This window comes from Schistocerca cancellata, chromosome 4 (genome assembly GCF_023864275.1).
Source record: "Schistocerca cancellata isolate TAMUIC-IGC-003103 chromosome 4, iqSchCanc2.1, whole genome shotgun sequence".
Classification (NCBI taxonomy): Eukaryota; Metazoa; Arthropoda; class Insecta; order Orthoptera; family Acrididae; genus Schistocerca; species Schistocerca cancellata.
The window spans coordinates 828,852,433-828,879,519 of record NC_064629.1 but is presented as its reverse complement, the minus strand read 5'-3'; the positions used below and the strand labels follow the sequence as shown (position 1 = coordinate 828,879,519).

The following is a 27,087-nucleotide window of genomic DNA, read 5'->3' as shown; positions in this document are numbered from 1 at the left end:
TAGAAAAGTAATCAGAAGATCAAAACAAACTGCACAATGATTTAGAAAAGATATCTGTATGGTGCAAAAATTGGTAATTGACCCTCAATAATGAAAAGTATGAGGTCATCCATATAAGTGCTAAAGGGAATCCATTAAACTTCGGTTACATGATAACTCAGTCAAATCTAAAGGCCATAAATTCAACTAAATACCTAAGAAATACAATTGCGAACAACTTACATTGGAGAGAACACATAGAAAATATGGGGAACGTGAACCAAAGACTGTGTTTTATTGGCAGAGCGCTTAGAAGATGCAACAGATCTACTAAACAAACTGCCTACACAACCGTTATCTGTCCTCTTTTGGAGCACTGCTGTGTGGAGTACATTGAGAAAGTTCACAACAGAAGAGGAGCATATTTTTTATTATTGAGAAAAAGAGGAGAGAGTGTCACTGACATGATACACGAGTTGGGGTGGACATCATTGAAACAAGGGCATTTTTCATTGCAGTAGAATCTTCTCACGAAATTTCGATCACCAACTTCCTCTTCTGAATGCGAAAATATTTTGTTGACACCAACCTACATATGAGGAAATGATAATCATAATAAAATAATGGAAATCAGAGCTTGCATGGAAAGATATAAGTGTCCACTTTTTTCCACGCGCTGTTCGAGACTGGAATAACAGAGAATTCTTGTCAAGGTGGTTTGATGAACCCTCTGCCAGGCACTTAAGTGTGATTTGCAGAGTATACATGTAGATGAGTAAATTAACAAATCAAACAATAAAGTAAAATCAATAGCAATGAGTAATATTGTAACAAGGGCAAGAGGGGGAAAACAAAGTAATGCACACAAGCACAGAAATTAAACACAACAACGTAATAACTAATCCTAAAGCTGCAGTGACCACTTTCAACTATTTCTTCCAAGCAGAGCTACAGAATTAGTTAAAAACAGCCCAAACATGAAATATTAAGCATTAAATCAAAAATTCACATGTGTACACAGTCAATATTCATTAGAATAATCACTAAAGATGATAATATAAAAGCCCTTAGACGTTTTAAAAAATCTTATGCAGTTGACATTGATGGTATTCAAACAACTGTCATCAAGAAACGTGTGCATACTAGTGCTGGATCACTAACACAGCTCTGTGACTGTTCTTTGCAGGCAGATACTTTCCCCCAGTCACTGACAATCTCAAAATTAATTCCTGTTTCCACAAATGAGGAAAGAAAGACATGACACACTTATCAGCCTATCTGTTTCATCCTGCGTCTCTAAAGCAACAGAAAAAATTGAACAGTATGGTGCCAGATGACTGGCAAACAAATAGAAGGCATCCTTATTAAGCAATCACTTACAAAAGGTTTGTATGATGTACACAGTATTCTTCATGAATGGAAGTGAAACTACACACACACACACACACACACACACACACACACACACACACACACACACACTCTCTCTCAAGACTCCGTCTTCCTCACCTCCTACAATTGTGAAATTAATTTATTACATGCACCCAAGTGCTAATACATTATCACAACCAAAAAAGATGAATAGTCTACTTCAATCCAGATGTGGAGCTACAGAAAACTATACACAATTTTCCACCATCAGTACACGCCATTGCTCAGCAAACAAGCACTGATGCAACTTTTTCCAAAGTAATTAACTCCTTAAAGACAGATTGGCAACAGAAAAATGTCAGCAGATACGAAACTGCAAATATTTTATCAGATGCCAAGCATAATAAATATCGACAACTTCTGTCAATTAAAATCGGGGAAAACACAGAGTTGTTGTAGCCACAGCTCTCTGACTTCAGATTCTATTGCAGCAACACAAAAGCCAGTGGTTTACAACAAGACTGGAAAATCTGACTGAACACATATCCTGGCCAGATATTTACATCGTCAAAAGTGTGCCAAGTAGCTGCAGGCCCCATGCACCATATTCTCGTACTGACTAACACCCACACAGCCATGGTAATGTATACCACCTGGATTTCACTGGCCCTTTCAGGAATCCATGTGAGTAGTGGTGGGGGGAATCATTACGCAATTTTCCATACATTGTCCTCATGTCATTCACCAGCGCAAAAGCTATGATCAGGGTGCCATTTAGGATCTAGTCAACAAAAAGCATCTCCCACACTAGTATCAGACAATGGACTAAAACTAACATCAAAAATATTTTCTAATTTCGATAACAGAAATAGCGTTCAGCAAGTCTGTTCCATATATAAAGCACCTGTGAGGTGGGGAGAATGGCCTCCACATTTAAGCATTAAATAACAACAGCAGTGGAGAGACAGCCCTAACGTTGTTCCTGAGCACTTACAAAATCTCTTCCCTCAACAGGAAGAGCCCAGCAGAGATCCTGAGCAGATGCCTGCAGCAGATGGTTCTCCACAATAGTGTACCCATAAACAAGACTGTCAAATGTACATTTGGCACACTTCTGGCCTGGCACCCTAGTGTGCGTGCACACCATTAAGAAAGCTCAGCCCTAGGGTGCACTACAGTCGCAGCCTCCCAGAACCACCTACTGTGGAGCTCACCTGCAATGGCAACACCAGAAGGACTGTAGGCACATCAGTCAAAGCTGCTGCTCCCAGTCATGCCCCCTCGGTCATCACAGAACCAGCTGATGCATGATGCACTGTAGCCACTGAACAAACAGCTCCAACCCCAGCCTCAGCCAATATTAGTGATCGACGTGCTACCGAGCACTACCACATCTTACAAGGTCCCATCATCACACAGACTGGACCCAGAATGCAAGCTGTGAAACAGTAACACACGGCTGGGTGCCTCCGTGTAAGCGAATGCCTCACACAACATAGATCACCCCTCACCACCTCCGCAGAACATTGAAATGGCCACCCCCTCAGTGTCACACTACCGGAGGCCAGGGCAACCATTCTCCTCCTCCACCAGCACAGATGGAAATGTCTTGAGTGATTTCCACTCCTATGCACCAAACCCAGGGGATAGGAATACAGTGTCAGGTAGTGACATTGGTGTCCTGCAAGAGACAGACATGCAGCTGTAGGCCCTGTCTCACCAGAGAGCAATGCCTCACTGGTCACAGAAAAGTAGTCATGTGTCCCATATGGTAGGTACGCCATGTGATATCGTATGCCACAAATAGCCACCACCACAGCCTGAGCACCTCACTTGGCATTCATCACACATTATGCTACTCACTCGTTATCCACTAGACTGCCCTACTGACAACAAACCATGTGCTACCTTGTCCCTGTTTTGGAACTTAAATGGATTGACTGTGAGCCTTCTATTGACATTTTGTTGTGAACTGGTTTACAGAGAGTCATTTCTTCCTGGCAACTGTACTGTCACTTCACATGTGTTACATGTATTACTGACTATAGTGACTTTCATGTGTTTTAGAGAAATCATGACTTAGGGCCAATATTTATTTTGTTGTTTAGCATGAACAGATTTTGAGAAACTGTGGGAAACCTAGATAAGGATAGCCAGACATGAATCGGAATTCTGTACTTTCTGAACTTCCCTGTTCAGCGCACAAACATCGTCTTATACGAGGCGTGTTTTTTAAGTAAGGTCTGTTTTATTGTAGACACTAGTAGTTCGTGCGTATACTGTAATGAGCGCATGCGTCATGTACCGGCATGCCTCAGGAACAACTGTGTTCAGTTTCAGCTCTGTAGCTAACCTGTACGGTTATGTTCTGTGCTTTCAAAATGTTTAAGAATATAAACTCAGTGAAACCAAAGTGCATAAGTTGGTATGAGTATTGAAAGATAGCCGTGACAACATCCATGATGAGGACTGCTCCGGTCGCCCTTCTCTGATTACAGAAAATCTGGTGGCTTCAGCTGAAGCAAGGATTCTTAAGAACAAGCACTTCACAATAACAGGTCTCTCAAATGAATTTCCTGACGTGTCAAGATCAGTGCTTTACAACATTGTTTCTGAACACTTAAAGTTTAAAAAACTGTGCTCCCATTGGTTCCCAAAACTCCTAACAGAGCACCACAAAAACTAAAGATTTGAGTGTGCGATGAAGTTCTTGACTCGTTATTACGAAGAAGGTGACGGCTTCTTGAGTCAGATCATAACTGGAGACGAAACAAGGGTTTTGCATATCATGCCCGAATCGAAGCAACAGAGCATGGAATGGAGACTCGCCTGTAAAGGTGAAGGCCAAACAGACTCTGTCCCAGCGCAAAATCATGGCGTTGGTGTTTTGGGATATGCATCGTGTTTTGTTGGTTGACTTCATGGAACAAGAAACCACTATCAAGGCAGAAGCATACTACCAAACCCTGAGAAAGCTACACAGAGCGATTCAAAACAAAAGACACGACATGCTGACAAAGGTAATTGTCCTTCTCCATGACAATGCAAGACCTCACACTGCAGGTCAGACCTGCGATTTATTGGACAGTTTTGGCTGGGAAGTTTTAGATCACCCACCCTACACTCCTGATCTTGCGCTGAGTGATTACCACCTGTTCCTCCACCTCAAACAACACCTCAGTGGCAACCATTACAATGACAACGACGTGAAGACTGCAATGAACTCTTCGTTCGGCAATGAACTCTTCATTATCGGAACAGGCGGCAAGTTTTTATGAATACGGTATTTTAAAATTGGTTGAGACGTATGATATGTGTTTCAACAAACTTGGGAACTATGTCAAAAAATAGAGAGAAGTATGTACTTTCTGAAAATAAATTTACTTTTTTGAAATAACCTTTCATTGTGTACCTATGTTCAAATGGACCTTACTTAAAAATCACGCCTCGTATATTGATATTAATTAATTTTAGAACAGTTTCTTTGAGTCTAATGAAGTCTATTGGAATCAGTCCACTTCAGGTGAAAAACTGTGCAATGGCCACCTAGTGGTTAATGTCAATGTTCAGACCCTAACCCCAAGTTCATCCTTCTAGGATTAAGTGATCAGAGAATATCCAGAAACATGGCTCACACACAAATAACCAACTACAGCAATGGGTTCTATTTGAAATAACACTTAAAATTCACTTTGAAACATATTTGCTCTCAGTGAAGTAAACAACTTTAATTTTCACCTAATAATAGTGCAAAAAAGGTGCAATCAATTTCAAGGGCAACTTGCACAATTGTTCATCTCTGCATGATTACATTCATCCACTGCAGCAGTAATAATGTTTGTTTCATTACCAATACACACAATGCTAAGGTCACTTCAAATAATCTATTATGCAGGCAAGTTGGATAAACAACAAATAAATTACAGTCAGTATTCTGTCTTCTTCTTCTTCTTCTTCTTCTTCTTCTTTAAAGGCACACACATGTAGGACTTATTAGTAGTAAAGTCTATTATAACAACTCTCAAACATAACTTCACTAAACAGCCAAACAACTGAAAATTACCATGAAGATATGGAAATAAACTTTCATGTAACATACACGACATATACTGTTCACAATATGTTGCAAGATCCACAATACATAACTAACCTGAAAAGCTTATCATATTCAATCTCAGATGAACTTTTTGTTAACATGCGTCTCTTCTTAGGCGGACCACCTGAAGCACTACGTTTTGCTGATGTTTTAAGTATAGAAACTCCCGATTTGCCTTCAATCAATATCTGAAATGGATTTACAAGTGGGACTTGCTGACTGGGTTTACTTCGAATTATTTTCTCTGGGTTATACAATGAAGAATAGTTATGCTCAGTTACAATGCCACCAACTAATCTCAGCAACTCAGTTACTGACATCCGCTTTGTTTGGCGCATATTGACATTAGATACACTATCCTTTATAAAATGATGGTCAATCTCTTTTGAACTTGATTCTTTCAATTTATTTCCATCATCTCTGTCTTCCTTTATGGTCACATTTTCCTTTTTGTAACCTAACTGAATAACACTGTCTAAATTAACACTATTTCGTGGTATATCAGTGTATATCCAATAATCAGCAATGGTCTCTGGTGCTGTAAGATAAAAAACACATCAAAATAAGTTAAATAGTGATCTACACAAAATGCTATAAGAGCTTAAATATCAAATCACCACTAGTATAGCCTCACACATCACACTTACCATTACAGTCATTCTCTCCCAAAGCAGAACTACATTTGAGTGAGATGTTTCATTTGCTCAGTAACACAAATGGATTTAATCCTAGAATGAAATTCTCTTACAATTTGTGTAGTATATATTCCAGTTATTGTGTGGTGGGGAGGATCCAATGACAATTTGAAGCCTTACAAACTGTCTATGAGATGCGTTTTGAGTGGCACAACTGGTAGCATAAAAAAGGAAGTAAAACTGTCTTCAATCTGAAGATCATTTTGAACACCACATTTAATAGGCATGGTCCTGCTGGAGATGGCGTGTATTTCCTTTCCTCTTATCTTTGAATTACCCAGTCAATTTTAGTGGGAATTAGAGTTTAACATGGATTTCAAACCACAGTGTAACTCGACATTTTTCACATCAACAAACATTGCCAGAGGTGAAAGAAGTGGGAAGTGACATAACAATCCTGGGATTGACTGGGAATCAGACCCAAGACTTTTGGATTTGTAGTCCAGCACTTTACCACAGAGCTACTGAGACACTGAGCCTACTGCTTACAAAAAGACAAGAGATCCGATTTTGAGTCCAGATGTGGTTTACAGCTTTAACTTGCGTATAAAATTGATTTTAATATATTTATCTTTCATAATTCTACTGTTGTTCTTCAGCACACTACTCTTCTGTTTCTTCAACACTGCACTTTCATCCCCCTCATTACAGAGGACCATACTTTGATCTGACATCACGGAAGTTAAACCACTCTTGAAAATCTAGTCGAATAAATGCTTAATGGGTGTTTCTCAAAGGAATAAATAAAAAAATAAAAAACATCCACACACACGACTTTATTAAATGGGGTAGACCAGAACAGAAATTCATTTAGCCTAATTTTTACTGGCTTAAAATGTTCCTTAGAGAGTCTATTTTTAAGATTAATTCATGTAAAGTGTGCCATAAACGTTAAAATACAGGGTACCCCAAAAAGAATGACACAATTTTAGCTTGTAATAGTACTGAGACAAATGTCACTAGGTAACTGAAACAGCACTAGATGTAATTGGCATGGTCTACAGTTTCAGAAAAAATCCGCTAGATGTGCAATATGGTGTCCACGCAACAGAAGGAATATTGTTTTATTGAATTTAGTCATACTCAATCAGTGATTGCAGTTCAGCGGGCGTTTCATATTCGATTTTGTGCTAAACCACCATCACCAAAGAACGTTCGACAGTGGTATAAACAGGTTGAAGAAACAGGGTGCCTCTGTAAAGGCAAAAGTCCTGGCTGGCGACACGTGCCTGACCAAACAGTGGAACAAATCCAATGAGAATTTGAGCGGAGCCCCCCGCAAATCTACGTGTCATGCTTTACCACGCATGACAGTGCGGTGTGTGTTACGGTGTCGTTTAACCCTCAAACCATACCGATTACAACTGGTACAAGCTCTTCAAGATACTGACAAAGTGAAGTGAGTGGACTTTAGCAATGCTATTCTAGAGGACATGGAAGATGACACTTTTATGTTACGGTTGATATTCAGCGATGAAGCAACTTTCCATATTAGCGGCAAAGTTCACCGTCATAATGTGCGTATATGGGGGCTCGAAAATCCTCATGAAACAATTGAACATGAATGTGATTCACCAAAAGTGAATTTTTTTGTGCTGTTTTGCAAAGCATGGTTTATGGACCCTACTTTTTTAAGGAAGAAACTGTAACACGACAACCAGTTGAAGGCTCTCTAATGACTAACTGCAGCCCTTCATGTGGCCAACCTAATGGCAATAGGATATTCCAGGGCAAAAAATATCCAAGCTTCATCTGGTGAACATTCTGGGGAATTTTGAAAGATTTACTATGCCAACATGTTCAACCAATGTGAATACACAAGTGACAAAAAAATATTAACACTCTCCTAAATGTCTTGAAGTGTTCAAGATCATAAATATGTCTACAATTTTAATGATATGGTTATAATAGAAGGAAACATTCCACGAAGGAAAAATATACCTAAAAACAAAGATGATGTGACTTACCAAATGAAAGTGCTGGCAGGTCGACAGACACACAAACGAACACGAACATACACACAAAATTCAAGCTTTCGCAACAAACTGTTGCCTCATCAAGAAAGTGGGAAGGAGAGGGAAAGACGAAAGGATGTGGGTTTTAAGGGAGAGGGTAAGGAGTCATTCCAGTCCCGGGAGCGGAAAGACTTACCTTAGGGGGTGGATGGATATGTGTGTGTGTGTGCGCGAGTGTATACCCGTCCTTTTTTTCCCCCTAAGGTAAGGTAAGTCTTTCCGCTCCCGGGACTGGAATGACTCCTTACCCTCTCCCTTAAAACCCACATCCTTTCATCTTTCCCTCTCCTTCCCTCTTTCCTGATGAGGCAACAGTTTGTTGCGAAAGCTTGAATTTTGTGTGTATGTTCGTGTTCGTTTGTGTGTCTATAATTTTTATAGTGGATAATGATGTGATGTCACAATTAAACCTTGCAGACTTCACACAAGGGCAAATCACCAGTGTTCATCTGAGTATATATGATAAGTCACAAATCTACTAATGGATTTCATGTGAAGACTTTGTCTAGTTTACACAAGAGCAGAACCAAAAATAAATTTATCAATAGACACTAACATCAAAGAAGACTTACAAGAAGACAATGCCATGAAAGCGACAGTTCCAGAGAACACAATGTCAACAAAACCAGTGCATCTGGAACTGCAGGAACCAAACGTTCATGGTAGTGTCACATGTGTTGTAAACAAAATGAATTCAAAGCACTGGTGCAAGGAGCACAAAATCTTAATTAACTAACCAATGTAAGTATGTAATCTAGCCTGAAACACCAAGTTTTGTGCCACTCCTATTCACATGTGAATAACACCGGGGAAAGCAGATAATTCAAAATGTCGTCTTCAAAATGAGAAGTATCTTAAGAACCTCTGCAGTGGTTTAGACAATCATATCATGATTTTCAGTTGATTTTATCCTGAAAAGATAACTGGTAAGGCCTGTAAGACCATTGTAGGTGATTGTTCAGTCAATGGAGCTTGGTTTCTAGCAGTGGATTATATGTTTCAAGATTATTCCCCCCCCCCCCCCCCCCCCTCCCCCACATCCTCCAGAAACATCCGAGCATTCAAAAGCTAGACAGTCCCACATATTAGATATTCTGCTTCTGCCCATGACTGCAGTCGATCAGTAGACTTTGTTGCATGCATCATGATTCTGGAACTTCATTTTGTGTTGGGTTTAAAAGACTCATTTTTAGGTGGGTCATAAACACTATTTGTTTGAGACTTTTCTCATTTTGGCGTATATATCCCACACAATAACAATGCCAGTGAAAATTTTATATACTATTAGACAAGCAGCTTACATACTTAAGAGAGAATATAGAAATCTGTGAAATGTGTAAGTCAGAAGCTTCACTGTCTTCATGCAGAGTAAATAAACTGAGAGCTTTCTTTAAATATTAATTAAACCTGAAATACAATACGAGGCTGATAAAGAGAAGTAATCTTTCACAACAGTCACACAGCACTGACCATATCATTAGCTCCTACATAGCATTGGGTGGAATGAAACTTGGCTAGGGTGCAGTCATGTCAGGCACAGCATTTCCAGAAGCATTCCCATGCATGCATTAAACTACAGTAGAGTTGCCGAGTTCAAGTGTGTTTCTCTACTCTGTCACAATCCCGGTACCGTTTGAAGTTTTTTTTTTTTTTCCAGTTTTGTGAGGATAAGTAAACAGTGCTGATATTGTAGTTTAACAAATGCACTGAGGCCTCACTGTGCACTTGCCCCACAAAATTCAAGAGTGGGGCAAGTGCACTCTAATTTGTGGGGAAAGTGCACAGAACTGTGCTCTTGCCCCATTTCTGAATTTTCATGGGGAAGTGTGCAGCAAGGCTAAAATGTTGAACAAGAATAAATAAATCAAATAAAATTCTCAGGTTAATGAATACTGTCCTTTTAAACTACTTTCAATGTTTATAATTAAAGATACTCTTTGGCAGGACTATTATATGGTGAGAAAGGTGAGAAACTATGTAAGGAAAACAGAAAGAGGAAAGCTGTATACAGCAAGAGATCTAGAAGCTGCTGTGGAAGAGGTGTAGTCTGGCTGAATGAATATATATTGCACTTCTAAGATATAGAATGTACCATCATTTACATTAAGAGATCATTTTAAAAGGTAGAAGAGGGGCCAAATCATCCTCTCAGGGCAGCTCAATCATGTTTTCACCTGATGTTGAAAAGAGCATGGCAGTAGGAATAACTGAGATGAAAAGTACAGTTTTGGACTGTCGAGACAGGAGCTTTTGTCAGTGGAAGGCAAGTTTGTTAAAAGTAACAAACTGAAAACACCATTCACAAATGGCAAAGCAAGCTATTATTGGCTCTATGTGTTAATGAAATGCAATAATTTTTGCATTAAAAACACGCCCAAAGCACTGAAATGTGCAGAAAAAATTGTGTGGATCCATTCATTACCTATCCCTATTTCAACTTCCTTGAAGTTACCATAAAAGTTATTGTCCTTGAAAATACACAACATATTATTTTTAATTTAGACGAGACAGGGTTTGCTAGGGATCGCTCAAAAACTAAAGTTGTGAGGGGTACAAGGTTACCTTCCTCAAGAACAAAAAGTTCTCCAGAACAGGATAATATTTAAGTTTTGCTTAGTGTATCTGTGAATGGAAAGCTTCTGAAAAAGAAATTTTTCTAGACTTTGTTACTCAGCCACTCCTGATGGCTGGATGGAAGCTGATGTGTTTGAGAATTTTTTCAAGAAATCATTATCACCATTACTAAGAGGATATAGGCCTGCTATTCTAATATGTGACGGCCATAAAACACACGTATCTCTGAAGTTGACAGAAATGGCATTGCATAAAAACATCACAGTTTTAATTTTGCTTCCTCATTCATCCCACCTTCTCCAGCCATTGGAATTAAATGTGATGAAATCTGTAAAAACTGCCAGGATATAGATCTCATTAAGTGCAAAAAACATAATATTGGCCAGAAGATGAAAAAAATTAACATCTAAAGTCATATGTGGGCAAATTTTGAGTCATCTGTTAACCAGGCAGGGCTTCAAAAAGAAAGAATTCATCCACTCAAAAACGATGTGATTTAGGAGGACATGTTTGGTCCTAAAGCTCTTCAACATAACTAAGTAGAGCACCCAAGGACCATTTCACAAGTATTATCCACTTATTCCATTGATGATCCAACACCCTGTGGGGAGCCCTCAAAATCTACGCAAGCTGTTCTTTCTCTTAGCAGTCAACTTAACCTAAGCCAAGCTATCAGCTCAGGGCAAAGAAAAACAATTCAGGGCTTTTTAGAAATAATTCACAGCCAGAAGATGTCAAATACACAAAAGAAGTAGTGAATAGCCAAAGGGTCAAAGCTAAAAACTTAAGATGAAATGCATAGGAAGCTTGTAGTCCGACAAAAGGAAAAATAAGAAAGTGAAAAGTTGAAATAAGACCAAAAAGTTCAGAAATTACTAAAAAATGAGACTAATAGGATGGCCAGAAAGAAGATTGTAGAAGAAACTGTATAAAGAGAGAAATTATAGAAAGTTCATTGGAATCACATGATTACGATAACAGCATCAGAGATTCCAATGTGGATTACAGCAACAATCTTTCAGAGGAAAGTATGGCACAATAGGGGGAAGACGAAACAGTATCAGTGGAACCTGTGGAGAAATAAGCACAACAGGTGTATGATTTGGCTTTGAAAACTGTAGAGAAGTTAACTATGGTTGACAGGGCAGTAGTGAAGTATGCTGGCAAAACCCAGATGAGATACTACCACACCCCAGAGTAGGAAAAAGGGGGGACATGACCTTCAACATCGAATTCTTTAATTCTGATGTGCAGTAATGTATATTACAGTATATTTTGTTGTTATTTATCATTTAGTAAAACTACTGTTACTTTGTTCATCGTTGTAGTACTTAAAGTGACAAGATTTGCTGTCACTTGTAATTTCCTCCTCTATTGTAAGCTGTATTTTGTGTAAAGATGTACATCTTGACCCTTTTGACAACCCTTTTTACTGATGAAGAAAGACTATCATTAAAATATATTCTTTGCCTCAATAAATCTTGTTTTTGATGCTATATATTTTCTTGAGGTCCACAAGCATTGTGACACATCAGAGCACAAAAGTTGATAACTCAAAAAGCTTTAAGCCCACTTTGAAGTTTCAGCAATAAAAATAAATGTCAGAATATGTACTACTGGGCACTTGCTCCAGTATCACTGCCAACTAAAATGAGATGTTCACAGCCACTTTATGGGGTAAGTGCACAACTAGACATTTTTAAAGAACTTTCATATTCTCAACAATAAATGCTTAACAATACCAACTACTGAATATATATCTTTAAAAAGGACAGTCTCATTACCACAATTCAGGAAAACATACTGATATAACTATACAAACAAAGGCTTTGCTGTGCATGTACCCCATCTCATGTTACCAATAACTCATTTAGTTTCCAGAAACAATTCCATGTATCGATTGAAATTTGTATCTTCTCAAAAATTTTGCCTTTTGCACTACATACACATTTATTTCACTTAAGGTAATCTGTACTGTCTGACTAACTTGTCAATGGAGTATCAATGAAACCACTCACACTGTTAACATAGTAGTTTAGTATTGGTGACACCACAGGTAAGTGTCACACTACAAATGCAAGAGTTTCGTGTCACACTACAAATCCAAAAGTTTCAGGATCTGTGCCCATTCAATCCTTGGGCTTTTCAATGTACTTATCTTGACATTCACCACTGGAAATTCTTTCTGTATGTTAAAAATACCAAGGTATGTATAATGAGAACTGTAGTTCCCCTTATAGCTGGCTGGACAAGTTGGCTTTCAGTGCACGAAGGCACAGACAGCAAGCTGCAGACAATATGTACCTTCAACAAGACAATGTAACAGCTTATCATTCCCCAAGTCAGTCAGAATGATTTGAGGAACACTTGACAGACATGAGGGTGGTTGTGTGGGTGCCCGAATCACTTGACCTCTCTCCTATAGAGCACAACTGGGGCAACATCGAGCAGAATGTGTACCTTTGGACATACCTTTCAACATTTCCTATGAGTTTTTGGCAACAGTTTACCATTCATGCATTAAGAATGCTCACTAATGCTTTTGGTTTCTCATAGAGTCCACACCATGATATATCATAACCTTTGTCTACACCTACATACATACTCTAAAAACCACTGTGAAGTACATGGCAGAGGCTACTCAGTGAGATACCATATGTTAGTGTTTCTTTCTGTTCCAATTAGATATGGTGCATGGGAAGAATGACTGCCTAAATGCCAATGTGTGCGCTTTAATTACTCTAATTTTTTAATTTTGTCCTCACGGTCTCTAGGGGGTGATATGTAGGGTTTGAAAGAATATTCTAAAGTATTAACTTCATACTGGTTCTTGAAATTTTGGAAGTAGGTTTTCATAGGAAAGTTTGCACCTATCTTCAAGAGTGTGCCAATTCAGTTTTTTCAACATTTCTGCTTTACAGCTACTAACATTATCTATATCTATAGTTATGGGCATTGAGAAAGATGCACTGCATCAGCTTCTTTTCTATTCATGATACTTTGTGAATACTTTCGTGAAATCTTCTCGGGTGATCAGCCGAGTAAAGGCGTCGTCTTCTCGCAACGTTTCGAAGGGTTTCGTACCCATCATCTTCAAGCGAAGTGTCGAGATGCTGTGTTGCGCGGTCCTATAAAGGCTCCTGGACCAGTGACTGATCCCGGGCGCCGACCAATCAGGTACCTGCGGAATCGGCCGCCGCGCCAGTGGTGGGGGGTTCGCGGCGCGGACCGGGCGTCGAGTCCCTGCCGGTTCCTACTACGTCTTTGACCACTACCGTCTTCGTGCCGGAGCGTTCTCTTCTAATTTTAGTTATTGCGGGATTCCAAGCTGTACTAAGTTGGAAACCAGTGTCTCGATTGATCAGGTTGCTGTTCAACCGAATTTCTACAGCCTCTTTGAAAACCGAATCCCAAAATCCTTTAGCGTCACACAGCTTCTTCGTACCCTCAAAGAGGAAGGTGTGTCCTTCGTTAAGACTATGTTCCGCAACCGCCGATTTTTCTGTCTGACCAAGGCGTACATGTCTAATGTGTTCCGAGCGCCTCTGCGTGATGCAGTGCTGCGTTTGTCCGATGTATTTCGTACCACATTCACATTCAATACTGTATACGCCCGGAGTCTGCAGTCCTAGGTGGTCTTTGACTGAGCCAAGTATGTCTTTAATTTTACTTGGGGCATGAAAAATCGGCGGTTGCGGAACATAGCCTTAACGAAGGACACACCTTCCTCTTTGAGGGTACGAAGAAGCTGTGTGACGCTAAAGGATTTTGGGATTCGGTTTTCAAAGAGGCTGTAGAAATTCGGTTGAACAGCAACCTGATCAATCGAGACACTGGTTTCCAACTTAGTACAGCTTGGAATCCCGCAATAACTAAAATTAGAAGAGAACGCTCCGGCACGAAGACGGTAGCGGTCAAAGACGTAGTAGGAACTGGCAGGGACTCGACGCCCGGTCCGCGCCGCGAACCCCCCACCACTGGCGCGGCGGTCGATTCCGCAGGTACCTGATTGGTCGGCGCCCGGGATCAGTCACTGGTCCAGGAGCCTTTATAGGACCGCGCAACACAGCATCTCGACACTTCGCTTGAAGATGATGGGTATGAAACCCTTCGAAACGTTGCGAGAAGACGACGCCTTTACTCGGCTGATCACCCGAGAAGATTTCACGAATGGAATACGCCGAGAAAGTCTCAAATCACATTTAACATACCTCTACGGGGAGGATATCCATCGCAGCTACCAGATGCTACAGAAACTACGACTCAAGGCGGGCAAGCTGCTTAGCAGACTGGCCTTCTTACAACGGTGTCGAGACAAAGAAGTGTTGCCGAAATTTGCCAACTTGCGGCATCCTGTTAGCACGACAAGATCCAGACGCATACTACAACGAGCCGGTGCGGCCCTGGTGCGCGAACACATACGGGTCACCAGGCAGGAGTTAGATAAGAACGCAAGGATGCTGCTTACTCAACACCTTCGATTGGCCTCCTATCTCCCACCACACACATGGGAGTGGATCGACGGAAACACATATGCAAGCAGTGAGATCCACAAGAGAAAAGCCACGGAAAAACAATGTGGCAAGTTCACCAGACTGTCTGGAGCCCGGCAACATGCCGACCACACAACCAATGCCAAGACTGTCATCAATCTGGCAAGCAAAGAACTGGACGAGACCACAATATCAGTGCTGTCGAGAGGACTTAACTTTGCTCCAGTACCCAGGACACTACCTAAGCGAGACATTATCAGCAGCATCGAGCAAGCCATGCGCGGCCTCCCTACAGAGGCAGCTGAGGAAGTTAGGAGAGAAACGTGCAGGGTCCTGGAGAAGGCAAAAATGCCCAAGAACAACATAACGCCCGCTGAAAGGAAGGCTCTTAAGGCCCTACGTGAGGATGAGGACACTGTCGTTCTAGCTGCTGACAAAGGCAATGCCACGGTGATACTGAGGAAAGAAGATTATTGGCAGAAGATAAACTCACTGCTACAAGATACTGCCTACAAGCAACTGGACAAGGACACGACAGCCTCCGTGACTCGCAAGACCATCGCCTTGCTCAATGACTCTGGACTGGAAAAGGACGTCATCAGGAAGCTGTACCCCAGAGCACCGGCACCACCACGGCTATATGGGCTCCCTAAGATCCACAAAGACGGAGTTCCATTGCGACCCATAGTGAGCACCATCAACTCACCGACATATGGTTTAGCCAAGTACCTAGCACAACTGCTCAAACCGATCGTGGGTCACTGTGAGCACCATGTCAAGAACTCGGCGGAGTTTGTGAAGGTACTACAAGGCTTTCGCCTGGATAAAGAAGATCTTCTTGTCAGCTTTGACGTCACCTCACTCTTCACACGAGTACCGCTGGAAGACTCCCTAGCGCTGCTCGAAACACGCTTTAGTGAGGACACAATAAAGCTGTTCCGGCATGTGTTAACAAACACCCACTTCAAATGTGGAGGCAAATTTTATGAACAAGTGGATGGTGTAGCCATGGGGTCCCCCTTAGCTCCAGGCATCGCTAATCTTTACATGGAGCACTTTGAAGACATAGCCCTGGACACCGCCCCACTGAAACCTAAAGCCTTCCACAGATATGTGGATGACACTTTTGTCGTGTGGCCACATGGCAGAGAGAACCTGCAAGACTTCCTGCGACATCTGAACAGCATACACAACAACATACAATTCACCATGGAGGTGGAAGAAAACGGAAGCTTGCCCTTCCTTGACATTCTAATCAAGAAGCACCCTGATGGCACCTTGGGTCACGCTGTGTATAGGAAGAAGACACATACGGATTTATACCTTCATGCACAGAGTTGCCACCACCCGGCACAACGCAACTCAGTGCTTAACACACTTGTGCACAGGGCCAAGTCTATCTGTGATGATGACAGCCTACCTGCAGAGTTACAACACCTAAGGAAGACCTTCCGCAGCAACGGTTATAATGAGACGCAAATCTCGCGCGCCCTACACAAGAGCAGGAAGGTAGACACACCGGAAGAAGAAGATGAGACCAGATGCCTGGCATTTCTACCATACGCGGGACCGCCAACAGCCAAGATTGCCCGCATTCTGGAGAAACACAACATCAAGACATTTTTCATGCCCCAAGTAAAATTAAAGACATACTTGGCTCAGTCAAAGACCACCTAGGACTGCAGACTCCGGGCGTATACAGTATTGAATGTGAATGTGGTACGAAATACATCGGACAAACGCAGCGCTGCATCACGCAGAGGCGCTCGGAACACATTAGACATGTACGCCTTGGTCAGACAGAAAAATCGGCGGTTGCGGAACATAGTCTTAACGAAGGACACACCTTCCTCTTTGAGGGTACGAAGAAGCTGTGTGACGCTAAAGGATTTTGGGATTCGGTTTTCAAAGAGGCTGTAGAAATTCGGTTGAACAGCAACCTGATCAATCGAGACACTGGTTTCCAACTTAGTACAGCTTGGAATCCCGCAATAACTAAAATTAGAAGAGAACGCTCCGGCACGAAGACGGTAGTGGTCAAAGACGTAGTAGGAACCGGCAGGGACTCGACGCCTGGTCCGCGCCGCGAACCCCCCACCACTGGCGCGGCGGCCGATTCCGCAGGTACCTGATTGGTCGGCGCCCGGGATCAGTCACTGGTCCAGGAGCCTTTATAGGACCGCGCAACACAGCATCTCGACACTTCGCTTGAAGATGATGGGTACGAAACCCTTCGAAACGTTGCGAGAAGACGACGCCTTTACTCGGCTGATCACCCGAGAAGATTTCACGAACACACACACACACACACACACACACACACACACACACACACACACACACACACACACGTAAAATTTTGTCACACTTGATTCACTTTATGCTATCAGCTAATAAAATTACTAATTTGTCTGTATCACTCTTAATCAGATGCATGTCAAGAAAAGCATATCCCCATCATCTTACAACACTGACTAGCACATTAACATTTTTACAAGTTAGTAAGACCAGTAAATGTCTGATTCTGTAAAGAATCAAACTCTCACGTATAAAACAGCTTCAGATGTCTGATCACTTTACAAATAGGTTTTAAAAATATTTCCTTTTAAGAATGTAAGTGAGGAAAAGTTTAGGGACGATTTGAAATTATATTTAATGTTCTTTGGAAGGCACTAAGTGCTCTCATTATGAAACACTGGATGAATATAGTCTGGAAACTTGCACACCATTTTATTCTAAAGATGGTTTGTCAGGCATCACAATGTTCACAATGTCATAGCTCTTGAACTATCTGTTGTAAAATGCTATAATTTTGCAGCCACATTAAGTGACACATGTAGAGACTGTGTGCAAAGCAGGTTGTGAATAGTTTTAGTAGCAATGAAGTAACAAATTAAAACATCACATCTGATGATGAAATTTTACTGTGTACCATTTTAAGCAAAAACTACTTTGTCATGAGTCTAAATATCGAAAACGATGTATCTCCCAGTGCATGGGTCATAAAATAATATAATTTTGTAGGTACATTCAGTGGTATATGTGGATACTATATGAAAACTGTGTTGTCAAGAGAGTTATTGATAAAGAAGTAATCAATTAAAACATTATGCCTGATGCTTAGGTTTGACTGCACAAACATTGAAAATGTTGTAAGTGATAAACTTTTTTTCCTTTCATCATTTTGTGGAAGGTGTCAGCGAGAAAAGGTTTCATAAAGATTTCAAAATACGTGCAAAGTTTGTCGGAAGTCACTAGTGCTCTCATTCTCAAATACACAATGAATGAAATCTGGGAATTTGCACGCTGTCAGTTGCACTGTCTCACAACAGACACAGAGATTTTAACAGTAATATTTGTCTTATTGTGTTAATAGCATTTTAGCAATACAGATGTTTTTGTGATAGGCATAAGAAATTATGAATGTAGCAGTTATATTGGCAGCTTTAAAAATTAAGTAAGTTTAAGATTGCCATATGAATAAACTTACTTACCACCTCTCTGGTATCCACACTGAGTCCGATCAAGTTGCAATCTATGGTAAATTGTCAATGGTTTGTTTCTTGATAAATAAAAAAATATAACTATACGAACAAGGAATTCTCCCCATCCTCGTCTCACAAGATGGAAGGGCGGTTCTCTAGAAACAGTCAATATATGAAAAGAAACCAGCATTATCTAATGGGAACAGCTATAAAGAGAGTCATAGTAAACTATGAAATTTTAATGTACCTCCATAATATGCGACAGACACATACGTGAAACATGAAATACAGAAACATTAAATACAGAATGTTAATGTACCTCCACAATATGTGACAGGCACATATGTGAAACATTAAATAAATACTGTAACCTCTAATACATCAAAAATAAAAATAAAGTGCAATTTAAAATTACTTAAAGATTACAAATAAAATTTTCTTACAAATTTGATCCATCACTTATGAGGGAAACTCCCATTGCACCCTCATCAGATTTAGTGGTAAAATGGCCTAGTGGACTGCCCGTCAAAACCAGAACACAGATCAAGCATGAAAACAAGAAGTAGTTGTATTGAACTGTGGAAAAATAAGCAAAATAGAAACAGTGATTGGGCCAAGCTCAAGATATGTTACACTGGGCAACTCAGATGAACAATGGCCTCGTGATTGTGTGGTCATAATGTTGGACTGCAAAGCGGGAGATCCGTGTTCAAACCTCTGTCATGCCCCATTCTTTTTCACAAATTTATGAACTGTTCATCCGGTCACTGGCAGGTCTGTTCTCCTTCTGTAGTCTTGGCAATTGTCATACTAAACATTGGTTATAGAATATGAGACATGTGGTGAGAATATATTACCATTGCAAGTAAATGTGATGAATAGCGAGAGCAGGCGAGATGCCACATAGATCTCTCACAGAAATGAAAACAACTAATACACAAGTGTGAACTACATTACAACAAAGAAATTCAAGTGCCAAAACTTCCAAAATGGAACTCAAGAGGAATAATGTGTTACTTGTGTAGATCAAATAGGAGGTACGTACTGGAGTTCCCTTCATTACACGTCGCTGTTGCAAATGGACATTACACCAAGATACATACACAAATTTGAATACAGCAAACAGACACGTCAATGGAGAGTTCATAATTGGGGAGGGGGGGTGGGGGGGGGAGGAGAGTTGGCAGGGAGGGGTGGTTGGGGGGGGGGGGGAGAAGTGGGGCACGAGGGAGGTTTGAATCTGTATCTTCCCCTTCACATTCCAACACCGTGACCACATAACCATAATGCCAAAATCATTCAAAGTCACTTGATGTTGCCCATGTTAATCTTGGACCAATCGCTGTTTCTATTTAGCTTCTTTTTTCCACAGTTCAGTACACCTTCTTCCTGTGTTCATGCTTGATCTGTGTTCAGTTTTTGATGGGCTATCCTCTTGCCACTAAATCTGAGGGGGAGGGGGGCTGCAATGGGGAGTTTCCCTCATTAGTGTTATATTGTTGCAAAATTAACAATAGAAAGTTGAAAAATAATTCTACTCTCCAGTGGCTAAACTTTGTGGTCCTAATCATTCATCATCATTTAAGACTGATTATGCCTTTCAGTGTTCAGTATGGAGCATAGTCCCCCTTATAAAACTCCTCCATGATCCCCTATTCAGTGCTAACATTGGTGCCTCTTCTGATGTTCAGCCTATTACTTCAAAATCATTCTTAACCAAATCCAGGTACCTTCTCCTTGGTCTACCCCAACTACTCCTACCCTCTACTGCTGAACCCATGAGTCTCTTGGGTAACCTTGCTTCTCCCATGTGTGTAACATGACCCCACCATCTAATCCTGTTCGACCTGACTGCTTCATGAAGGTGCAGCACACATGCAAGAACACTATTCAGTACAGTTTTTTAATCATCCTTACATTCATGGCTAGTAAGTTACATAAATACGAAATGCAAGCTGGAGAAATACTGACTCCACAGTTCTCTAACTCCACAGTGTGAAAACTATGCATTTCCACTTGAAAAATGATGAGCTTGCACTCACACACTACGTACTAACCATAGTTGATATTCTTATGATACATCCTGTCTTCATATCCTCCACACTGGATTCAACGGACATTTATTCAATGTTTCCAAGGATACATCTCATAGGCCAAGAATGCGACCTGATATACAGGGTGACTCAACTAGGCTGTTCATCTCAGATATTTCCTGAACCATTAAAACTGAACGATTAAAAATATCATACTCTGCTTTCACTCAAATGAGTTCTTTTTTCATAGTTATTTTAATTAAGGAGATATCAGTATGGACTTCCTTTTCCAACTGGAAGTATTTATTTATTTATTTAGTCTTGTCCAATACACCATACAGTATAGATATCAGTATGGACTTCCTTTTCCAACTGGAAGTATTTATTAATTTAGTCTTGTCCAATACAACATACAATATAGATATCAGTATGGACTTCCTTTTCCAACTGGAAGTATTTATTTATTTAGTCTTGTCCAATACATAATACAATAGCAACAATAAAATCAACACTTTAAAAACCTATTTTATTACACTATTATATGTCATGTGTAATGAAAATTATGTCCACCACAGTTTCCAGGTGGTCATATTCCAAAATTAGTCCAGGAAATAGTCTGAATAGCCTTGTTATTTGCTTGAACAGAAGTTGTCTAAAGTTCACAGCTCATCCAACTTTCCGCAGATTAGCAAGTGGGGTGGATCCTATAGACTGTGACATTCACAGCATTCATCAGTACTAATGTAACCCCCATTGCTCCAAATTTTCTTTACTCCGGGATATGACCATCCTTCGGTGATTCAGGATTTTCCAAGTCATTTAAGGTAGTTCAACACAGCCACATAATTCCTCCTTTGGGTTGTTCCATGGGCCTATTAGAAATGAGTTTAGCCACAGTTCCACTTAACATCTACATACATATGCTGTACTCACCGTACGGTGCATGGTAGAGGGTATGTTGTACCACTATAAGCCATTTCCCTTCCTGTTCCACTCACAAAGTAAGGGAAAATAACTATCTGTATGCCTCCATACAAGCCCTAATTTCTCTTATCTTATGTTCGTGGTCCTTATGCGAAGTGTATGTTGGTGGCTGTAGGATTGTTGAGCAGTCAGTTTCAAATTCTAGTTCTCTAAATTTTCTCAATAGTGTACCTTGAAAAGAACACTGTCTTCCCTAAAGGGATTCTGATTTGAGTCCCCGAAACATCTTCGTAATACTTGCATGTTGATTGAACCTACCAGTAACAAATCTAGCAGTCCACCTCTGAATTGCTTCGATGTCTTCGTTTGACTTGACCTGGTGGGAATCCCAAATACTTCAGCAGTACTCAGGAATGGGTCGCACTAAAGTTCTATATGCAGCCTCCTTTACAAATGAACTTCACTTTCCTAAAACTCTCCCAATAAACTGAAGTCAACCATTCACCTTCCCCATTACAGTCCTTACATGTTCATTCCATTTCATATCACTCTGCAACATTGTACTCAGATACTTAATACTGACCGAGCGAGGTGGCGCAGTGGTTAGACACTGGACTCGCATTCGGGAGGACGACGGTTCAATCCCGCGTCCGGCCATCCTGATTTAGGTTTTCCGTGATTTCCCTAAATCACTCCAGGCAAATGCTGGGATGGTTCCTCTGAAAGGGCACGGCCGACTTCCTTCCCCATCCTTCCCTAATCCGATGAGACCGATGACCACGCTGTCTGGTCTCCTTCCCCAAGACAACCAACCAACCAACTTAATACTGATTGTGACCAGTAGCACAACACTAATGCTGTATTAAAAGAACAGAAGATTGTTTTTCCAACTCCTCTACATTAACTTACATTTTTCTACATTTAGAGCTAGCTGCCATTCATCACACCAATTAGAAAGTTTGTCTAAGTCATCTTGTATCCTCCTATAGCCACTCAGTGATGACACCTTCCCGTATGCCACAGCATTATCAGCAAACAGCCGCAGATTGCTGCTTGCCCCATCTGTCAGATCAGTTATGTATATAGAGAATAACAGTGGTCCTATTACACTTTCCTAGGGCACTCCTGAAGATACCCTTGTCTCCGATGAGCACTCAACATCGAGGACAACTTACTGGGTCCTATTATTTAAGAAATCCTTGAGCCACCCACATATCTGAGAACCTATGCTTGCACTTTCATTAAAAGTCTGCAGTTGGGCACCATATCACATGCTTTTCAGAAATCTAGGAATATGGAATCTGCCTGTTGTCCTCAATCCACATTTCACAGGATATCATGTGAGAAAAGGGCAAACTGAGTTTCGCATGAGCAATGCTGTCTAAAACTGTGCTGATTTGTTGACAGAAGCTTTTCTGTCTCATGGAACTTTATTATATTCAAACTGAGATGATGTTCAAGAATTCTGCTGTTAAGGATATTGGTCTGTAATTTTGCAGGTTAATTCTCCTGCCCCCCCCCTCCCTTATATATAAGAGTCACCTGCACTTTTTTCCAGTTGCCTTCATATCTGATCCAGAGACTGGGAAAAACCTAGGTGATCACTTTTCAACCTCTGCAGCTATTCTTCTCCTTACTTCAAGGCGAGCTATGTCCATAAGCTGATAGATCTGATTTGCAAAGGTACAGTGAAGACATCCTGTAATGATCCACTCTGTCTCATTCAGGGCTACATCTACTTGTTTTGCACAGAACTATAGTAAATTCCACTGCCAGTATCATAGTTCTAAAAAGAAATATATTCAATGGTGTGTCACTCTTCCAAATCTGATTAGTAGTTTCAGACAAACTGCAATATTTAGAACTTAGGATTTGTCCATGAAACCAACTGCTGTCTTATGTGTAAAAGTGTGTTGTTGTTTGGGGCACTCCGGCTTGACACAGCTAAGAGAGTCTACTTAAAAATACACAATATTTGGAAAAAAATTAGTTTAAAGCTGACACTAATCACATTTAGATGCATGATGTTGGACCGATGCATCAACTGGAAGGCAAAGGACATGACATTTAAGTATGAGACACCAGCTAATTACTGTGATAGTCTGCTTGTTTTTGCCAAAGCCTTGAAAGAAAGGTGCACATCAAAAATTGAATCAATTTGTAAAAGGGGAATTCGGATATAAAAATTGTTAAATAACAACTTCATGTCATGAGTTTAAAGTCAAAATAAACACTTAAATTGGAAAACAACAGTATCACAAAAAAAAAGAGGAAAATGCAGAGGAATGTGGCCATAAACAGTTCCTCAAAATTCAGTTTATGTCATCAAGTATTTCACGTGGCCACTGTCTACAGCACTATACGTTTTCAGTCACCCATAAAGGACTCCTGGACAGACAGAGTCCATGAATATCACTGCACATACAGTATGTAACATCATGATGTGTTAAATCCTCTTGGATTGTCCAGAGGCGTCAAATAACGGCAGACATATAGGTCAAATGATAATGCCTTCATGTCTGATCCAGAGACTGGGAAAAACCTAGGTGATCACTTTCCCAGCCACTAGCACATAAGTGAGCTGGGCACCACTTGTGCCACATACATCTGCATATTTCAAGAGGCATGTCCTCTACATTCACACTCCAGTACCTGTGACATTCAACCTGACTCAGCCAGTGCAGATTCTCAGCATCCCAATAATGCAGATTTCATAATTCAGCTTTCCATGATTTGTAAGGGTAGTTTCACTGGTAAAGAGATTTCTTTGAAGAAAGAATATATTGTCCTGATGTTGCATCAGAACTGAGTGAAAGAATTCCATAGGTATTCAGCAATCCTACTGATTAATCTACTGGTGAAGTGACCCATGATATGGATGGAAGCTGTATGTGCCAAAGTTGCAAACATTGCTGGGCCGATCGATTCCAGGAACACACACAATTTCTCTGCAGTTACCATGTGGATTAGGAGCAACAGCTACAAAATTGTCTATTTCATTCAGTCCACTCATTGCAGGCTTACTGCTTGTCCTCTGTGTGGTATTCCAGCACCTCTCGAATAAATTTTTTTGTACATTTGTTGAACTGTCATTCTTGTTGGTCACCGCATATTAACAACTTTGCTGTTCTCTTTGTGTTCCTTCTGTATTCCCTGTAGAGAAGTGGTATATCTAGTTTCTTCACATTTGTGAAAGACATTTATTTTTTTCAAACTAACCAGCACTTTGCTGTTCTCTTTGTGTTCCTTCTGTATTCCCTGTAGAGAAGTGGTATATCTAGTTTCTTCACATTTGTGAAAGACATTTATTTTTTTCAAACTAACCAGCACTTGATACTTGCGAACGTTAAAGACAGAATGAAAGCTACAGCTCCTCTGTGCACCTTTTATACTGGTATTGCGGCAATGCAACACTTTGTGTCTTCCTAATCTAAAGTGACTTATTTCCCTACTTGGGTATGCAATCATGAACCTCCAAATAAGACTGCAATCTGTTTCATGTTTAAAATAGATAAATCATAAGACATAAATGTTGTAATTATTCTGAAACTAGTAACTGGAATTTGAAGAGTGAAATGGCATAGAATTTGTCTCTTTTTGAACTATGATACAGCGAAGTTGATATCAAAATCTCTGTAATTAACATTGCTATAAAAAGAAACGAAATGTCATTTAGTGAGAACTACCTCACAATTCATCTGGATGAAAACAGAACTGCAATATCTTAAATGGCTCTGAAAATATTTGAGGGGAACAGCTTAGCTGAACCATCCTGTAAACCTGTGATGTATGTTTTGCAATATCTATAATATGTAAAATCGAGCTAATTGTAATATGTAGAAATTTTTGATTAAGGAAATTTCGATATTTATCAGACAGAACAACATCATTTCATTCTGTCTTTGTATATACCTGGAACATTTGACCTTTGTTGTCTATGATAAAAACAAGTTATTGCCTTCCCTGCTTAAGTCCTCATACTAATCATCCTGATGCCATCATTACAACAATTTATACCATGGTTCTGGTTTACTGGACACAGTAAATCCATAAGGAACTGACATTAAAAGATAACAAAGAAAATTATCTCATGGATAGAACAAGCACTATTTGCTGAGTAATGCTATCAGATTAACAGTACTATAATGAGTATAAACTATATGAAAGTTCTACTCTGCCACTAAATTTTGACTCCACACACACACACACACACACACACACACACACACACACAGAGAGAGAGAGAGAGAGAGAGAGAGAGAGAGAGAGAATTCTGAATTTAATTTCCCTTATTATTAAGATACCATTCAAGACCATTTATATGTTCTTATTACTAAACAAATAGTTAATTAAAGATTGATAATTTCTCACAAATAACACACAAAGCAACTTACATCATGTGCACAACATTGTTTGGGTAATATGAAGGATCAAGGAAGACTGAAACTTTTGTCACATATTTTGAGATCTCTGGATCCTCTCTTGGGCCCCTTATATATAACATCCATTTGTATGGAGCACTAACTTGGTACTGTCTTTCAGGGCACCACTGAGAAACATTTCCAACAACAAACCTGTAGAAAATGCCCAGATTCAGGTAACAATAAGCAAATTTTCATTGAGTGACACAAATTTTTCCTTCACTTAATGACAAGCCACGTCTCAACAAGAGAAACTTGCCTTTGAAGCTTCTTAAATCTTCTCCCTCTTATGTGACATTCTGACTTCTGGTGAAGTTCTCTGGCAATCCTGTTGTTGTTCTTAGTCAAAGCTGACTTTATTTCTGTTTCCAGAACTCTGTTGTTGTTTCCACATGAACTATCATCTTTTATACAAGGAATCTGTTCGGGCTGAATTCCTGTAGAAATGCTTTTACTTCTCACATTTTGTTTTTCTGCTCTTTTACGGGTATTAATAAAATGATAGGCCCCTGCACCAAAAATAAACTGAAAAGTAAGAAATTACAATTAACAATGCATGACACTTAGGCTCATCAAACAAATGTCATGGCATCTCTAAATACCCTGAAAGAAATGACACTACAGCAAGAAAACATGTAGCAAATTATGTGAGAGCTAAAATGTTTTATGGAAGGTGGCATTCAGATTCCATGGTGTGCAGTTACAACACAAACAGGAGGAGGAGAGTGGACCAAATGGATAGAATTTACACAAGAACTCAAAGATGGTTATAATGTAAACAGAAGCAATACCATGAACAGAAGGGATGAAATTCACAAAATAAAGCAAAGAGGAATATGTTTCTCTCTAGACAAAATAGTAGTGACTAACCATAGCTTGTAAAACTATGAAGAATATTGGAGAAAGGACCAATAAATTAAAAGGAATGCCAGAGAAGTTGGATGGATGACATAACTGACAGGAAAAAATTCAGTAAAGGAGAAAAAAATAACCCATAGCAA

General features: G+C 40.1%; 1 protein-coding gene across 4 annotated transcripts in view; it reads right to left on the bottom strand.

Moving 5' to 3' along the window:
* The window catches only part of LOC126184888 (uncharacterized), a 124,381-nt gene that overhangs the window by 37,807 nt on the left and 59,487 nt on the right, over positions 1-27,087 (bottom strand). For 3 of the 4 annotated variants that reach the window (XM_049927517.1, XM_049927515.1, XM_049927516.1), the window contains exons 4-7: positions 26,346-26,611; positions 26,060-26,239; positions 18,718-18,863; positions 5,501-5,984 (exon numbers count right to left, since the gene is read on the bottom strand). In XM_049927517.1, the coding sequence (XP_049783474.1) occupies positions 5,501-5,984; positions 18,718-18,863; positions 26,060-26,239; positions 26,346-26,611 (1,076 nt within the window). Of the gene's footprint in view, positions 1-5,500; positions 5,985-18,713; positions 18,864-26,059; positions 26,240-26,345; positions 26,612-27,087 lie in introns of all 4 variants that reach the window. The other variant, XM_049927518.1, reaches the window with a different exon arrangement.